The sequence below is a fragment of the Cheilinus undulatus genome, linkage group 13, assembly GCF_018320785.1.
Source record: "Cheilinus undulatus linkage group 13, ASM1832078v1, whole genome shotgun sequence".
Taxonomy (NCBI): domain Eukaryota; kingdom Metazoa; phylum Chordata; class Actinopteri; order Labriformes; family Labridae; genus Cheilinus; species Cheilinus undulatus.
In genome coordinates, this window is record NC_054877.1 from 41,682,531 (window position 1) to 41,698,604 (window position 16,074).

Below are 16,074 nucleotides of genomic sequence, written 5' to 3' on the forward strand. Positions count from 1 at the left end.
AAATCAAATTGAAAACAGAGGATATAAAGATGGTAATGGAAATTTTTTAAAAAATAGTTAAAAGAAGCATTACATAAAAGCAATCCTATCAAAGTGAGTTTTATGGAGTGATTTAAACGATGTTAATGAATCTGCAAGCCTTATCTCCTCTGGCAGGTCTTTCCAAAGTCGAGCGGCCCTGACAGCAAAAGATCTGTCTCCTTTAGATTGGAGTCTTGACTTTGGAACGACCAGGAACCCCTGGTCTGAGGATCTAAGGCTGCATGAAGGCTCATCAGGGGTCAGCATCTCAGAAATATAACCTTGGGTTAAACCCATAAGAGCATTAAAAATGATCAGTAAAATCTTAAAAGTCACATATTTTTCCGTTTAAGACAAATTCATATTGGTCTCAGAGGTCCCCAAAACATGCCTGTGAAATTTGTTGCTGAAAAAATATTTCAGTTTAGGATTGTTGTATGTCTAAAAAACCCTCTGCTCAGAACGAGCTGTTTTTGTGTCTGTGGCTTTATTTGTTGCTAACTGACTCCGCCCCTGACCACGCCCCTCTCAGGAAAATGGATGTGGCTCAATGGGTGTGGCTCTACTGATCTGAGGAAGATCAGAAGAGGAGAGCTGAACTCTCTTCCAAGTGGGGAGGGGCAACTGAACCTGGGGGCGGGGCTAACTCCCCATATGACATCATGAGGGGAAAATTTGAGAACTGCTTGTCTCAGCACACATTTTCTGAAAGGTGGAGAAAGAGAGGGGAGGAAGGAATGGATTTTTCTGTTTCTTAAGAAGATTGTGGAGAGGCCAGGGGCACATATTTTTGTTAGAAAAACCTGAAAAAGTGATTTTTGCATAATATATCCCCTTTTAAATAAATTCTAAAAGTGACAGGGAACCAGTGGAACCAAGCGAGGATAAGGCTGATGTGATGCTGTCTATTGAAACCAGTAAAAAGCCTGGCTGCTGTGTTCTGGACCAGTTGGAGGCAGGAGAGGGATTTTTTGGTGATGCCAGAGAGGAGGAAGATACAATAGAGAATATTAGGGCTGGTATGACTTTTTCCAGATCAGCAGGGGGCAGGATGGGTTTGATTTCAGAGATTGTTCTGATGTGAATGAAGCAGGACTGTACAACTGTTTTTATGTGTTTTTCAAAGATGAGGTTTGCATCAAAGATTATTTCAAAACTGCTACCTGTGGTTGAGATATTTGAGGATAGTGGACCAAGGGAATTTGGATCTGAGTGATTTGTGGGTTTGGGTAGTTGAATAGGATTACTTCTGATTTTGAATCATTTAATTGTTAAAAAAAAACAAACAAAAAAACCTTTTGGCTATCAAATATATCATATCTTTAAGATAGTTAAAAACAGCAGCTAGGCTAGTAAAATCACCAGATATCAGCAGGAGGTATGTCTTTGTGTCAGCTGCATAAAAATGGGAATACAGATTATGACGTTTAATGATAAAACTTAAAGGAAGCATGTAAATAAAAAATGAAAGAGGACCTGAAATAGAACCTTGTGGTGCACCTCAGGTAATAGCAGAGGTGGAAGGTGTGTGGTTAGAAACGGTGACCAAAAAGTTCTGCCTAATAAATGGGACAGAAATCAGAAAAGTGTACACTGAACCAGAAAGTCCTCCTCCATCATATTCCATTTACATTCATTGTGTATAGTGATTGGTCCTCGCAGGTGGGGCTTCTCCAACTGCATCAGCAACTTCACTCATGGTGCAAAAGTGTTAAATACCCAACGGCATTCTGGGAAAACTTTGCAGGTTACAGAATGACTGTCAAATAATTTGAGTACAATGACACAGTATGACTGAGTACTGTTAACTGTTAACTAAAAATGTGTTCAGTCAACTCAGATAAACAGAGCTGAAATAGCTATTTTGGATTTTTAAGTAAATGTGACACACATAAATGTGTGATCCCAATTTTTGTTCATTTATTTTGTTTATAATGAGTTGAATTTTATGCAAAAATCTTTGAATGGAAGCATTTTAACTGTAATTTTTCTACCTAGCCTGTTTTGGATGTAGTTCCAGATTGCGCCACTAGGGGGCTCAACCTTCCAAGGAGACGGCTTAGCATTGCTGGCTGTCGTACTCCTGGAATCTGTCTCCTTCAAGCAGTGTAGCACTGATTAGGTGTTTGGTGAAGGCAAACCTCTCCTTAGCATGGCCCAGGATTGTGTCACAAACCTATAAAAAAAGACAGATTATATCATACAGGACCTACATAAAAGTGTCTTGTCCAACTGTTCACATCACACCTTACTATGTTTAACACTGTATAATACCTATACTACACACTCAGGTCATGTCCATGACCATGACAATGTGTATTTGTAGTAGAATAGAAAAGAATATACTTTATTGTCCCCTTGGGGAAATTTGCTGTGGACCCAAAATGCTTATAGATCAAACTGTCCAAGATCATAAATAACAAGATATGACTGACACATTGCACATCAGTACATGACGTCCACTCCGGCATTTTAGGAGCCCTTAAATGGAGACTTCTATGAATGCTGCTGGTCCCATTTCAGTTTGAAAACAATGGTGTTGCATTTGAGAAGAACTGACCAACTTTTGGGATGCGGGATGTCACCTGCTGCATGATGATGTTGAGCTGATGAGCATAGCAGTGGACATAGTGTGCATTCACATACACATCGCTCACCTTCTTCTGGACACCACCTGGGGCTCCTCTCATGACGCTCGCACCATCATAGGCTTGGGAGATGAGCTTGCTCTTTTGGTCATCAGGGAGAATGAGGCTCAGCCTCTCCAAAACTGCTGTGGCAATGGAATCAGCTGTGGCAGATTGCAGAGGTATAAACTCAAAAAATCTCTCCTGCACTTCATTCACTCTGTCTATGTAGCGGACCACAAGAACAAGCTGACACTGAGTGGAGATGTCCATTGTTTCATCAGCCTGGATGGATATAAAGTCTGCACACTGAACTTCCTCAATAATAGACTCTCTCAAAACTGCCAGCATGCAGTCAAGGAGTTCATTCTGCACTGTTCTGGATGTCCCTTTAAACACAGTCGCAGTCTGAAGGTGCTCATGGACAGCTGCATCTAGTGATGCTACAAAATCCACCAGTCCTCTGAAAGCACCTGGATTTTCTGAGCTTTCACTCTCATCATGGCCTCTCAGGGCGAGCTCAAAGGCACCACAGAACTTTATGCAGTCTATTATTTTAGACAGGACATGCCTATTTTTGTCGACCTCCTCATTATGCTTAAGAAGTCCTATCCTGTAGCCTTCATCAAGCTGAGCTGCAATGTAAGCTCTCCCAAACATGCCCAGGCGCATAGCATTTTCCATATGGCTCCTAGCTTGCTCATGCCTTTTTACTTTCTCAGAAAAATGCTTTAAATCTGCCATACCTGTCTGAATCCACGCTTGATCAGTCCCTTTGGTTTGGAAAAGCAGACAAGGGAAGCAAAATAAAGCACCTGCCTCACTGCATCCAGTTAGCCAAGACATCCTCTCATACCAGCTCCGTGAAAAAGACCACGTATATCTCCGTCCTCTGTCGTTGGACTGCTGTGTTATTAATACGTCCGGCCGGTCAGGTCCTAGCTCCTTCACTATTTGACTCAACATTAGTGCTTAGGTGTACCCTAGTAGTGATATAGTAATTGCATATCACATGGTTGTAAACATAATGTACATTAATTCTTGTATTCCAGCATTGCTGACTCTGCTTTTTGGTTTGGTAAATTAAATGCGCCCCCCCAAGAGAAAAATTCACCAGCCGCCACTGGGGCATACTGTGTTTTTAATGATACCACAGCCACTGTCCCTTTTTTCTACAGGAGAGACAAACAAACGCACAAACAAATGTGTACACGTTGTTTTATGCTTTATAGAGGTCAGCAGTATGGTTCTGGAAGTAAAAAATGCCGTCAATTTTCTCCATAGTCAGTTAGATTGGTAGCCATATTACTGAAAGTAAACAAGTTAAACTTACTGGAAACTATCTGCAAGTGAAATGATGGCAAAATCTCCTTTAAAAGACAAAAGTTCTTAAGATATTAATCTGATTTAAGAAAAATATAGTTTATTTGCAATCCCAGCCGAAAAATACTACAATACCCACAATCCTTGAGTGTCACAGGGATGTCCCTAATTGGTTGGCATGAAAACGCCGCCAGCTGCAATATATATTGAAATGCAAAAGCATTTTGTGCATGTACAATATTTTGTAAAATTATTTAAAAAGAGAAACTAGTGACATTTCATGTAGCAAAAGGACAACAAAATAATGTTTCATGAAACATATTTCTGTTTTGTATTTTATTCTTCTTATTATTATTATTAAGTTTTTTTTTTTGTTTTTGTTTTTTTGCATTTAGTTATATGTTTTTGTAGTTGAACCTCACGGCCACCATAGTTCGTACAATAAGTCAATGTAACAAATTGCAGAACCGGAACTTTGCCCCCACAGTTGCAGCATAAGCACACAGTCCAGCATTACAATAGCATGATAACATTGTTGCTTCTTCTCCACAAAGGCTCAGTCGTGTCCTGGTGAGAATTTACGGGCACACAGTAGTTTCCTTCTTTCCGTGCAGCTTCGTGTTGACGCCCTCATTCATGACGTCCACTGCACATCTTTCATTGGTTACTTGTTTGCTGTTCAAGGTGAAGCCTGGTGGGAGGAGGGGGAGGAGGGAGGAGGATTTCAAGAGCGGAGAAATTCGGTCCGCTCAGTGCGCAAGAACGCACGGAGGAGAGCCAAACGACGCTACGGCGGAATATTATCACATTAAATTTCACTTTTACCCACTTTTATGTTTTGCAAAGTAGTTCTCTCCACTTAAATCGACTCTTGTGAAGGATATGATGGAGGAAATTTCAAAGAGCGCCTTCATCCTGCTTTGCTGCCTGTTGCTCCAACCTGTGAGTATTTTATAAACTCCTCTGACTTCTTCTTAATGGCTAAACTTTGCATTTATTGGCCACTTCCGCAAATTATTTAGCAAAATAAGTATAACCATGAATATATGTCATATTAAACGTTGCCTGTTATGACTTTAGAGCATGAGAGGATGCGTGACTCCCTGCTGGTTGCTGTGCGTAAAATTATGATGCAATTAGAAGCATTAGGAGAGTTTAACCATCAATACAGAAATATTTAGCTTTATTTTGGTATGGCTTTAACCATGATACATACCCACATTTTCAGAGAACACTTTTTTTGATCAAGAGTGAAATCTCCCTTGATGTCCTCACCAATCTCTCTTCACTGCGTTATGTGACAATTTCTCCATTTCCTCAGACCTTGAGGGCAAAACCCACAGCCTTTAAATTTAATTCTGCACCCAGAAGTTGATTTGTTTTCTGGGACATTCGTATGTCTTTATCCCCTACTTGACCTCCTTTTACAGCTGAGGTTAAGGTGAATTACCAGATGGAGACATGAGGTGCTTGTTTCTGCACACAGGACTCCATGGTGATGGCCTCTTTTTTTGCCTCACATGTCTTTATCCACCTCTGTCTCCAATAGAGAAGCATGTCAGTTATGATTCATGCAGGAATTCAGCTGGAGGTCGGAGCCTTTAGAGAAAGCATGCTGGCTTTTTTTTGTTTATCCATTTGTCCTCCTGCAGACTGTTTGATAGCCTCTGTGTGAGAATGAAGCAGAGGAGAAGATGGGAGGTGGTGTTTTTGCTGGCAGGGATGGTGAAAGTGATGATCAGCGTCATGATGATGGAGTGCAGGAAGTTTCTCTTGATAGTCCAACTTGTGCTGTGAAAGGCGGTGCTGATCCATCACTGACAACATCCTCTCCAAGCCTAGTTCAGAGAGAGTAACACCAGAGCCTGAGGAGGGGGTTTCTCATAACTTAAACCCAGGAATCACCTTACGTGGGGGCAGAAGCTGCAGTCATATGTGTTCATTTCTTGGCCAACAATAGCTGCATACTAGCCGTCAGATTAATGCCCACAGACAGGAGACTCATCCACCGAAGTAACAGCCATAAATCATCTGCCCCTGCTCAACGTCTGCCAGTAAACCCCTCCTGGATTCAGCAGCACTCGCCTGAAGATTCACTCCACATGTTTGAATCATGCAAATGTAGAATATGATGCCTGAGTCACAGTCTAAGATTGATTGTCTTTGTGTCAAGTAGAGAGATAAATGTCATCATCCTCCGAGGAAGACCCCAGTGGAGACAGTAGATGTGCGGATTGTATAGAAGGCACATATTTAACTCATGCATCATCCACGCTTCAGTAATAAACAAATCATCTGTGACCGTGGGGATGTAAAGAAAACATATGTAATCTGTTTTCCCTGCAGGTGCTCTCGGTGCAGAATCAGATGTGTGACATGGTGAAGGAGATCGCCAAGGAGAGGGACATGTGTCTGGCTCGGATTGAGAACAAAACCACAGGTGAGTGGTTCCATTTTTGTGTTTGATATGCCTTTATGTTCCTGTTTTAATTCCCTTTTGTATTCCATCATTTTTAAATTCCCCTGTAGGCTTTGTTTGAAGTGACGCCATGAGCTCTAAAGACAACAGAAGCTGCTCAAACCTGCCCTCAGGCTCTTTATTACACCTTGCATGGTTGAACACTGTTTTCACCCTGATGGCAGCTCCACTTTTGACAAGTGCAAAGGCTCAATATGAGAGAGGAAATCAAGATCATTGCCAAGTATGTTTACACATGCAAGGGATTTAACTTGGTGTTGTGCTTAAGAAAGAAGCAGCTGATAAAGGCAGAAAAAGAAGTAAAATGCTCTTACGCTGCAGCACTACATTTAAGGAACATAAGTAAAGTAATACAGAAAAACTTAAAAATGAAAAAAAAAGGTTTAACCCTTTATGCGGCAAGGGGCCATACATGATCACTTAAGTAGACTTCCTTTGTGGCAGCCCATCAACTCTCTGTAATACAGTGGAACCAATGACGTCACAATATCCAACCAATCAGCAGTTGCCCAGAGCATCTCAAACTTCCTGTTTCCTCCAGAACTCGCAAACTGCAGTTTGACATCTCTTTTGGTCCAAACAAATGACAATAAAATCAAAACTAACCATGACAAGATGATGAAAATCACACATTCTAAAGGTGAGTAGTAGTGCTAAATGTCATGATAAGTGTTGTTTGCATAGGATTTTCTAAAAGTTGCTGAAATTTTAGTGCGAAAAATGGAGGAACCATATTTAGACATATACCTGTTTAGAGATATAAATGATGTCTATATTAAGACGGATAGCCAGTTCCTATAGTTACCATACTAAGCATATATTCTTGACAAGTAACTCATTATAATGTAGAATGATAGTAGTCTAAAGAGTAGTTAGATGTTGCCACAGGTTTGTCAGTGATCCAATGATAAATTTGACTAATTCCTAGAAATTTTGAAGGTATGACTATTCAAATGGATGTGACTTTTGTTCATTTTGATAACTTTATAATAATTTTATTATACTTATGTAGTTAATATCATTTGTTATGTTTACATTGAGCGTTATTTCTGCTTAAATATTTGTATTTAAATAATATTTTTACTTTTTTAGTTTTTCAGAGGGAATTATAAAGAAAAGTAAGTGTATGAATATTGAATTACATATGATTTTAGTCAGTTTCACAACAGTATAACGGTTTTATTAAACTTAAATGACATCAATCAGTTTTTATTTTCATTTTGAGCCTCATCATCACTAAACTTCACCTAGCAATTCAATATATGTGATTGTTACAGGTCTCTTATTGGAATTAAAAGATAAAACTGCTGGTACCTTTATTACATATACAGGACTCTGATGCTAGTCCTGTGCTGGAAGTTTCTCTTGGGTCTAAAAGAGGTCAGGTCAGAGGTCATGCACTTTATGGAAACTTTTTTAGGCTCTTTTTTAATTTATTTTTTTTTTATTTATTTATTTTTTACCATAAACAGACAAGGAAACATCTATAGTCACTTTGTTGACCTTGATTTCCCTCATAATAATATGAAATATGTAGAAAAGTGATAAAAGTAATTAGGAGTGGGAATCACTAGTGGCCCCACGATGCAATATTATCACGATACTTGGGTCATGATTCCAATTTATTGTGATTTTAAACATTTTGCAATACGGTGAGTATTGCGATACCATATATTGCAATATATTGCGATTTTCAACTCTTTAGCTGATGAAGCATTAGTCTTGCGCTCACGTTTGTCAGATTGCTGCCGTATTTTATTTTAATGTAGCAATTATTGCAAACCTCATGGTTTATGTCCATCTCATTCGTGCCCTGCTTGCATCCCTAATGTCCTTCCCCTGGTGCTGCCATATTTGTACTAACTTCCTGCTGCTGTATGCTCACTGGACAAACAATGGATTATATTTTTCCATTATCATAGACTTCAGTTCATATTAGCAATTAATTTGAAAAAAAATCGATACTTGGTGAACCAGACGATACGATATATCACCAGACAAAATATTGCAATACTATGCTGTATTGATTTTTTCTCCTACCCCTAAAAGTAATACAGTTGTGGGATGTCCACAATAATATTCTAGGGCTTAAGTTTTGAATTTCAAAGAAGAGAATCAAAAACACAAAATGTTCAGTGTTCACTCAAAAAGACCAAACAAATAAAGGCATTGATTTAGAAGAGTTTATGCTACTGATGACAAGGAAATGCTGCTGTACACGAAACTCTGTGTGAGTTAGAATTGTGTCTGAATCCTGACTAAACCAAACATATGAGGTTTCCAAACTCAGAGAAAAAGGATCTCAACCCGACTTCCTTCACAATGTCTCAGGGTGAAGTTACTGTGTCTGTGGTGTCTTATAGATACCTTGGATTCTGCATCGATGATTCTTTGACTTTAAAGCTTCACGTTGAGCAACTTGTAAAGAAATTAAAGCGACGACTGGATTTTTAATTCAGAAATATGTTTTGTTTTTCTTTTGATGCAAAGAAAAGACTTGTTTCTGTGTCTTTTATGCCTCTGATTGATCGCAGTGATGTTCTGTACATGCATCTTCTCAGCGCCCTACATCTTTGGATACTATTTATATCAGGGCACAGGTTTTAACAAATCTTAAGACCTTAATTCATTGTTGTATGCTGTATGATCGAGTTAGTTGGCTTTCATTGACCACTTATAGGCTAAATAATCAGTATATCCTTATTTATAAGGCTATACCAAATCTGCTTCCATCATAGTTGTGTGATTTTGTTCATGTGGAAGCTACAATCTTCTTTTGTGAGTCAGTCACAAAATCTGCTTTTGCTTTCGGTTCCCAAAGTCCATCTTGAAATGAGTAAAAAAGCTCTTTTTCGGGTTTGCTGCTCCTGCAGCCTTGAATCTGCTACAGGAGCCTTTATGCGTCAGGTTGTAGATGTTTTGGCTGATGACTTTTGGCTCTGTAACTAAGGATTTGTTTTTTTTCTGTGATTTCATTTGCTCTGTTTTTTATGTCTGTGTCTTTGTTAACTGTGCTGTTGCCTAACTTGGCCAGGACACTCTTGTATATGAGTGTTTCGGCCACAGACGTACAGAATTCTAACAAAAGGAGGCAAAGTGGAGAGCTCAAACACCAAAGGAAACTACTTTCAAATGCTGGCAGTTCAGGCTTGTAAAAGGGTTGAGCTGATTGTTGCTGTCCACTGAATGGCTGATTGGGTGACTGCAGCTGTTCAGCAATTAGCTTCACCTTTCAGCAGCAGCACAGGTGTCAGGAATCAGCCTGGAGGAGGCAACACACACAAACACATGAAAAGACTCTCTACAGGAGAAAATAGTTCCACACTGGAAAGGAGATGCAGCTGTGGCCGTAACAATGAGATTGTTCAACTCAATGAGGTTTTCCTGGTTAAATACATTTAAATAAATAGATAAAAAGTTTAAAAGGAAGAGATAAAGGTAAGGGTTGTGGGATTTAGGGATGAAGGGTAGAGGGTCAGGGGTTGAAGGATGAAGTATTGTAGGGTTTATAGTGAGGATTCAGTAATGGAGGAAGGGACAAAAGGGGTAAAGGAGGAAGAAAGAGTCGAGTAGAGGGGTGAACGAGCAAAGGTCTGTGATAGTAAAACCTGTAGTGGGACTGGTGTGAGTTGGATTGGAGCAGGTTTAGGTTGAATGGATAAAGGAGAGAGATTATCAAGAGCCGGCTATGGTAAGAACCCAGAGGAGGTGAGGCTGTGGGAGGGAGCTGGCTGAGTCTGGATGGATGAGGGGGACTGATGATGTTGGTATGATGTAAAAAAGCTAGAGGGGCTGAGAGTCTGGGTGGGGGAGCTGCCTTTTTCATCTCTATCATTAACCCTGCATGGACTGTTACAGACTGTGAGAGTTAAGAAAAGTTTAGGTAACAGGTTTTCTTTTAACCATTTAACTTTAATGTGACCTTCTTATTAAGTTACTATCACTCTGTGTTTGAGAGAACAGAAGGATTTCTTCAGTTACATTATAAACATCAGTTAGGACCCAGTGTGATTATACATGTGGATAGGTCTTAAAATGTTGGAAATATCTGACTGTTACACTAGTTATGTTTATTTTATTTCAGGGTTATCCAAACAATGGCTCCTGGGCCAACTGTGGCCCTTTTTCAATAAATTTAAGGTTATTTCTATTTAATTAGTGAACATTTTATTCATTTACATAAGCAGGACACTCTATTTTTATGGTAAAATTAGTGGAAATGTTAAAAAATGGAATTCCAAAATTTTTAACAGAATCTGGCAAAAAATAAAACGGATTTCATAGGGCCCTAGTTGTATTTCTGTCTATGTCAGCCCTGCGATTTGCTGGCCACCAGACCAGGGTGTACCCCGCCTCTCGCTTAATGACTGCTGGGATAGGCTCCAGCCCCCCCACGACCCCGAATCGGATAAGTGGTATAGAAAATGGATGAATGGATGTCAAATAATTTGAGTGCAATGACAAAAAATATTCAGACTCTCCTCCCATAGCTTTGCTATGAGGAAGAGAGTGGCTCGTGTCGTTGCCCCGAGCCCCTAATAAATGCAGTACAAGAAGTAAATTGAATACACAGCTGTGGTTCAAACTCACCCTGATTTGTACTGTGATATAAGTTTTGATGAAGCTGGAGTTTTATTATGGTCAGTGTGTTGTGTTAGACCAGCAGCATTGTTATAATAAAGATCTACTGATGGATAATTGTAGTGTATTGGGTCTCTATCTCCTCTGTGTATAACTGACACTCCACTAAACACTGCTGCTGGTAACACGAGTTTGTTTACCTTCACAGGATAAAAAAAGTAATCATGACATTATCTTTTACATGTAGTCAACACTTTGCTGCCTTTAGGTGTGAATGGATTTAAATGGAGCCAAATCCTCAGGTGATGATGCAAATACAGGTGGTAAATAAATAATTCATCATGAACAGGTGTGAGGTTTAAAAGTGACCTGATTCCTGTTGCAGTGCTTTCTTGAATTAAAGAGCAGTTTGTAACAAGGGAAACTGTTGTATTAGTCAGATTGCCAGCGTGTTAACTCGGGTCATTCACTGTTTTTGCTCTAACGCCAGCTGACTCACGTTTCTGCTGCCATGGGAACTCCAGAGTTCGACCTTCTCCTGGAGGAGGTTTCTGTTTGTCACTGAAAGGAATCACCTCACACAGTTTCTGAAATAATACCAATTCAATGTTCTTCTCCTTTTATCTCTGTATGACTGATGCTTGTGTCTGATATATTTTGCCCCTCTCTGTGTCTGACAGGCTGCAGTGGCATGTGGGATAAAATCACCTGTTGGCCCAGTGCTGATGTTGGAGAGGTGGTGACCATTCCCTGCCCCAAGTATCTCTTCTACTTCTCCAGGGACGCAACGACACGTAAGAAACAGTTTTATTGTGTTTGAGAAAAGAAAAAGGTCAACAAGTCACCATATCAGTGCGATCTTCACATGAGTCAGCAATCACAGAAGCCTTGTGGGTTTACTGACGGAAGCATTTAGACAGATAAGTTGTGCATCAGTCTCTTGCTTTATTCTACAGCAGTGGTTCCCAGCTGGTGAGTCAAGACCTAAAAGTTGGTCGCCAGATTGTTTTCAGTGGGTCACAAATGTGAGACTTGAAAATAAATGGTAGCAAAAAGTCGACAAAGCATGAAAGCTCTCAATAGATATACATCTATTTGTTCTATTTCCTCTATGTCTCATATTTCAGTCAGTTTTTTTGTAAAAACAATCAAATTTATGTTATAACCAGAAGTAGAGTGAAATTGCATGTATGCCTACTGGTGACAACTGATTGTGCCATCCTTGGTTGCAACAACTGTCTGTAAGCATTTGCAAGAACTGGCAATGAGTCTTTCACATCACTGTGGAGGAATTTTGTCCCATCTTCTCTGCAGAATTGTTTTAACTCAGTCTCATTGGAGGGTTTTGAGCACGAATGGCCTGTTTAAGGGTTATGCTACAGCTTTTCTATCAGATTTAAGTCCAGACTTTGACTAAGCCATACCAAATTGCATTGTTTTTTGTTTTTTTTTTGGTTTTGTTTTGTTTTTTTGAGCCATTCAGAACTGGACTTGCTGGTGTGTTTCAGATCAATTATTCTGCTGCATAATCCGAGTGTGCTTGAGCTTGAGGTCACAAACTGTTAGCCAGACATTCTCCTTTAGGATTTTCTGGTAGAGGCAGAATTCGTGGATCCATCAATTACAGCAAGTCGCCCAGGTCCTAAAGCAGCAAAGCAGCCCCAGACCACCACACTGCCACCACCATGTTTGACTGTTGGTATGATGTTCTTTTTATGAAAGGCTGTTTTAGTTTTACTCCAGATGTAACGGGACAAAAACCATCTGCTTGTCAGTCCACAGTACATTTTCCCAAAATTCTTGGGGATCATCAAGATTCTTTTTTTGTCAAATATGAGACGAGGCTTTGTGCTCATTTTTGGTCAGCAATAGTTTTTACCATGGAACTCTCCCATTGATGCCATTTTTGCCCAGTCTTTTTCTTATTGTTGAATCATGAACTCTGACCTTAACTGAGTCAAGTGAGGCCTGCAGGTCTTGAGATGTTCTGGGTTCTTTCGTGACCTCCTGGATGAGTCACTGATGCTCTCTTTGAGTCATTTTGGTAGCTCCTCAGAAGGTTCACCACTGTTCCAAGTTTTCCCCGTTTGCGGATAATGACTCTCACCATGGTCCCAACTCTTAGAATTGGCTTTGTAACCCTTCCAAACTGATAAATCTCAGTGACTTAGATCTCAGCATGATGTGTTGGTTTTAGAGATCTTTTAGCCTACTTCACATTTGAGATGTAACGTAGATGGATCTGAAATATATTCCATGCAGTGGATACATGAAACAGTCCATCTGGCATCATGTTACACATTTGCATGAAAGAACTAGAAAATAGATAGAGTTACGAACTTTTAAAATATATCATTAATTTTTCCTCAATTTTAGCACAATTAGTCAAAAGCTGATGTATGCAATACCAATCAATTTATCAACCAACCAATCTTCGTCTGTAAAGGGCCAATTCATAACATAATTATCTCTTAACTAAATGAGCAGGTCTAGACCTACTCTTAGGCCACCTCCCATACTCCTTTTGAAAACTGTGTGAACGTTTTTCCAAGTTCAAAGTACACAGAAGTGGAGCAACAGACAGGGAGCTTGGTCCAGACCAGCATGGAAATTTTATAAGATGGTGAACATCCAATGAGGGATTTGTAGATTAAAGAGATGAAGACAACTTCATGAACATAAAAAAGATCGCCTGTAGTGTAGAGACAACAAAGATCACACAGATCTGATGTTCCTAGAGCTCTGTGTGAAATAATTTACACTTTTGTTTTGGGTTTATGCTCTAACTTCAGTGTTTTTGGTCCATCTCTTTCTTCTAATTGGGTCATCTAAAGCCACAGGCAGCTGTTTTTAGAGAAATGCTTTGAGTTTCCTGTTGCTCTGAAGAATTACACACTGACAAAGTTGGACATAAATACAGCTAATGAACACACTGGAGCATTAAGTCTTTAAGGAGTTGGATGTTTATGTTGAAGAAGACATAAATGATGATAAAATGAATACTGGGCCAAGGCTCGACAGACTGCAAGAAATATTTCTTAAAGAAATGATGTATACCTACTTGTAAACTTGCACTTGTCCTACATAAAATTTATTGTGTTTTATGTACTTTTTTCAGCTTGTTGACACACTTTTATTGACCTAGATTTAAACACTGCCACAGCCAGCCACAAAGCGCGGGGTTTAATGTGGAAGTCTTCAGGGGCCCAATCAGTGGATGCTGATGTTACAGAAAATACCAGTCCCAGTGATTAAAATCATGTACAAGTGCATCTCAAAAGATGTGAATGTCATGTAAAAGTTGATTTTTTTGTGATTTACTTCAGACAGTTATATTTCCATATATTCTTGATTCAAAGTGATTATGGCTAACAGCTCAAAAGTCCAATTTGCAATGGTTTCCTGAGGCTTCTCTCACCCACTCTGGTACAGTTCACACAACTACAGTTGTGGGGAAGACTGCTGACTTGACAAATGTCCAGAAGACAATCAATGACACCCATCACAAGGAGGGTAAGCCACAGACGGTCACTACTGAAAGGGCAGGCTGTTCTCAGGGGCTGTATCAAAGCATTTCCATGGAAAGTTGACTAGAAGGGAAAAATATGGTAAGAAAAGGTGCACAAGCAACAGGGATAAGCTCAGCCTTCAGAGGATTGTCAAACAAAGCAGATTCAACATCTCAAGGTTACAAGTGTATTCTTCCTCATGTCAAAGATGTCATCAGCGTCTCACCTAGGCAACAAGAAAAAGAATTGGTCTGATGCTCAGGCATCCAAAGTGCCATTTTCAGATTAAATCAAGGTCCCAGAGTCTTGAGGAAGATCAGAGAGGCACAAAATCCAGGGTGCTTGAAGTCCAGTGTTTTCAGTGTACACAGTCATTGAAGGTTTGAGGTGCCATGTCATCTTCTGCTGTTAGCCAGAACTACCAGACACTGGTTTGCTGACCATGGTGTTACTGTGTTTGATTGGCCAGTCAACTGGTCTAACATGAACCCCATAGAGCATCTTTGTGAAGAGGAAGATGAGCGACACCAGACTCAATGCAGACGATGAAGGCTGCTATCAGAGCAAACTGGGATTCATAACACCCCAGCAGTGCCACAGACTGATTGCCTCCATGCCATGTTACTTAGATGAAGTTACTTGTGTAAAATGAGCTCCAACAAAGTTTTAAGTGCATAAATTAGCATTATTTCCTGAAGGCCAGTATTTCTGTATTCCTTGTTTGGGCTGATGTTTTTATGATGTTCTAATATTGCGAGATAGTGGATTTTTTATTTTTGTGAGCTGTAAGCCATAATCTTCAACATTTAAACAAAAAAGTCTTGAAATGTTTCACTTTGTATGAGATGATTTAACTGCCTGAAGTAAATCATGGGAAAAAAGAACTTTTACATAATATTGTAATTTTTGAGATGCACCTGCACGTACTGAAGTACTCAATAAGAACAAATTATGGCAAGTCAAAGCATTAACACCACAGAGAAATCAACTACTTTGCCTCTGAAAATGGAAAATGAAGAAATACATTATAAAGTGTTTTTAAAAAATGGGGTTTTATTTCTGACAGTGGTGTGTCATTTGGGACATTAAAACAGCACAAACAATAAAAGACAAACACAAACAATAAAAGACATTTAAAAGGGAGCATATGGTGAAAAATGAGTTTATGATATGTTGTGTACTCTTAAGTGGTACAAACATAGTTCATTTATATTTAATGTGTCTGATCCGAAATCCTAAATCATAGTGTAAACTGATTATATGGTCTAAATCCCCCCAAAAACAAGAATTTACAGCACCGGAAATGAGGAATGTGAAACTGTGAATATCTCTCAGTAAATGTGATGGATTAATTTAACCAAGTAAATATTCAAAATAAAAACTCAACAGTTTAAGGATGAATATTCAATTTCTACATTGATTTCCAAGAATAAATCTCATTATGCAGATAATGCAGATTCTTAGTTTTCATCTTTTATCACCCTCAAATTGGTTCCTTTTGTGGGGGATGGAGTTGCATGTAAGATATTTAAAG

The 16,074-nt window shown here is 39.3% G+C and overlaps 1 protein-coding gene across 2 annotated transcripts in view; it reads left to right on the forward strand.

Moving 5' to 3' along the window:
• Positions 1 to 4,741: 4,741 nt before the first annotated feature.
• LOC121520158 (vasoactive intestinal polypeptide receptor-like) overlaps positions 4,742 to 16,074 on the forward strand; it is a 48,299-nt gene continuing 36,966 nt past the window's right edge. For both annotated transcript variants that reach the window (XM_041803495.1, XM_041803497.1), the window contains exons 1-3: positions 4,742 to 4,913; positions 6,318 to 6,411; positions 11,712 to 11,825. In XM_041803495.1, coding sequence (XP_041659429.1) covers positions 4,854 to 4,913; positions 6,318 to 6,411; positions 11,712 to 11,825 — 268 coding nt within the window. In that variant the 5' untranslated portion in view covers positions 4,742 to 4,853. The remainder of the gene's footprint in view (positions 4,914 to 6,317; positions 6,412 to 11,711; positions 11,826 to 16,074) is intronic.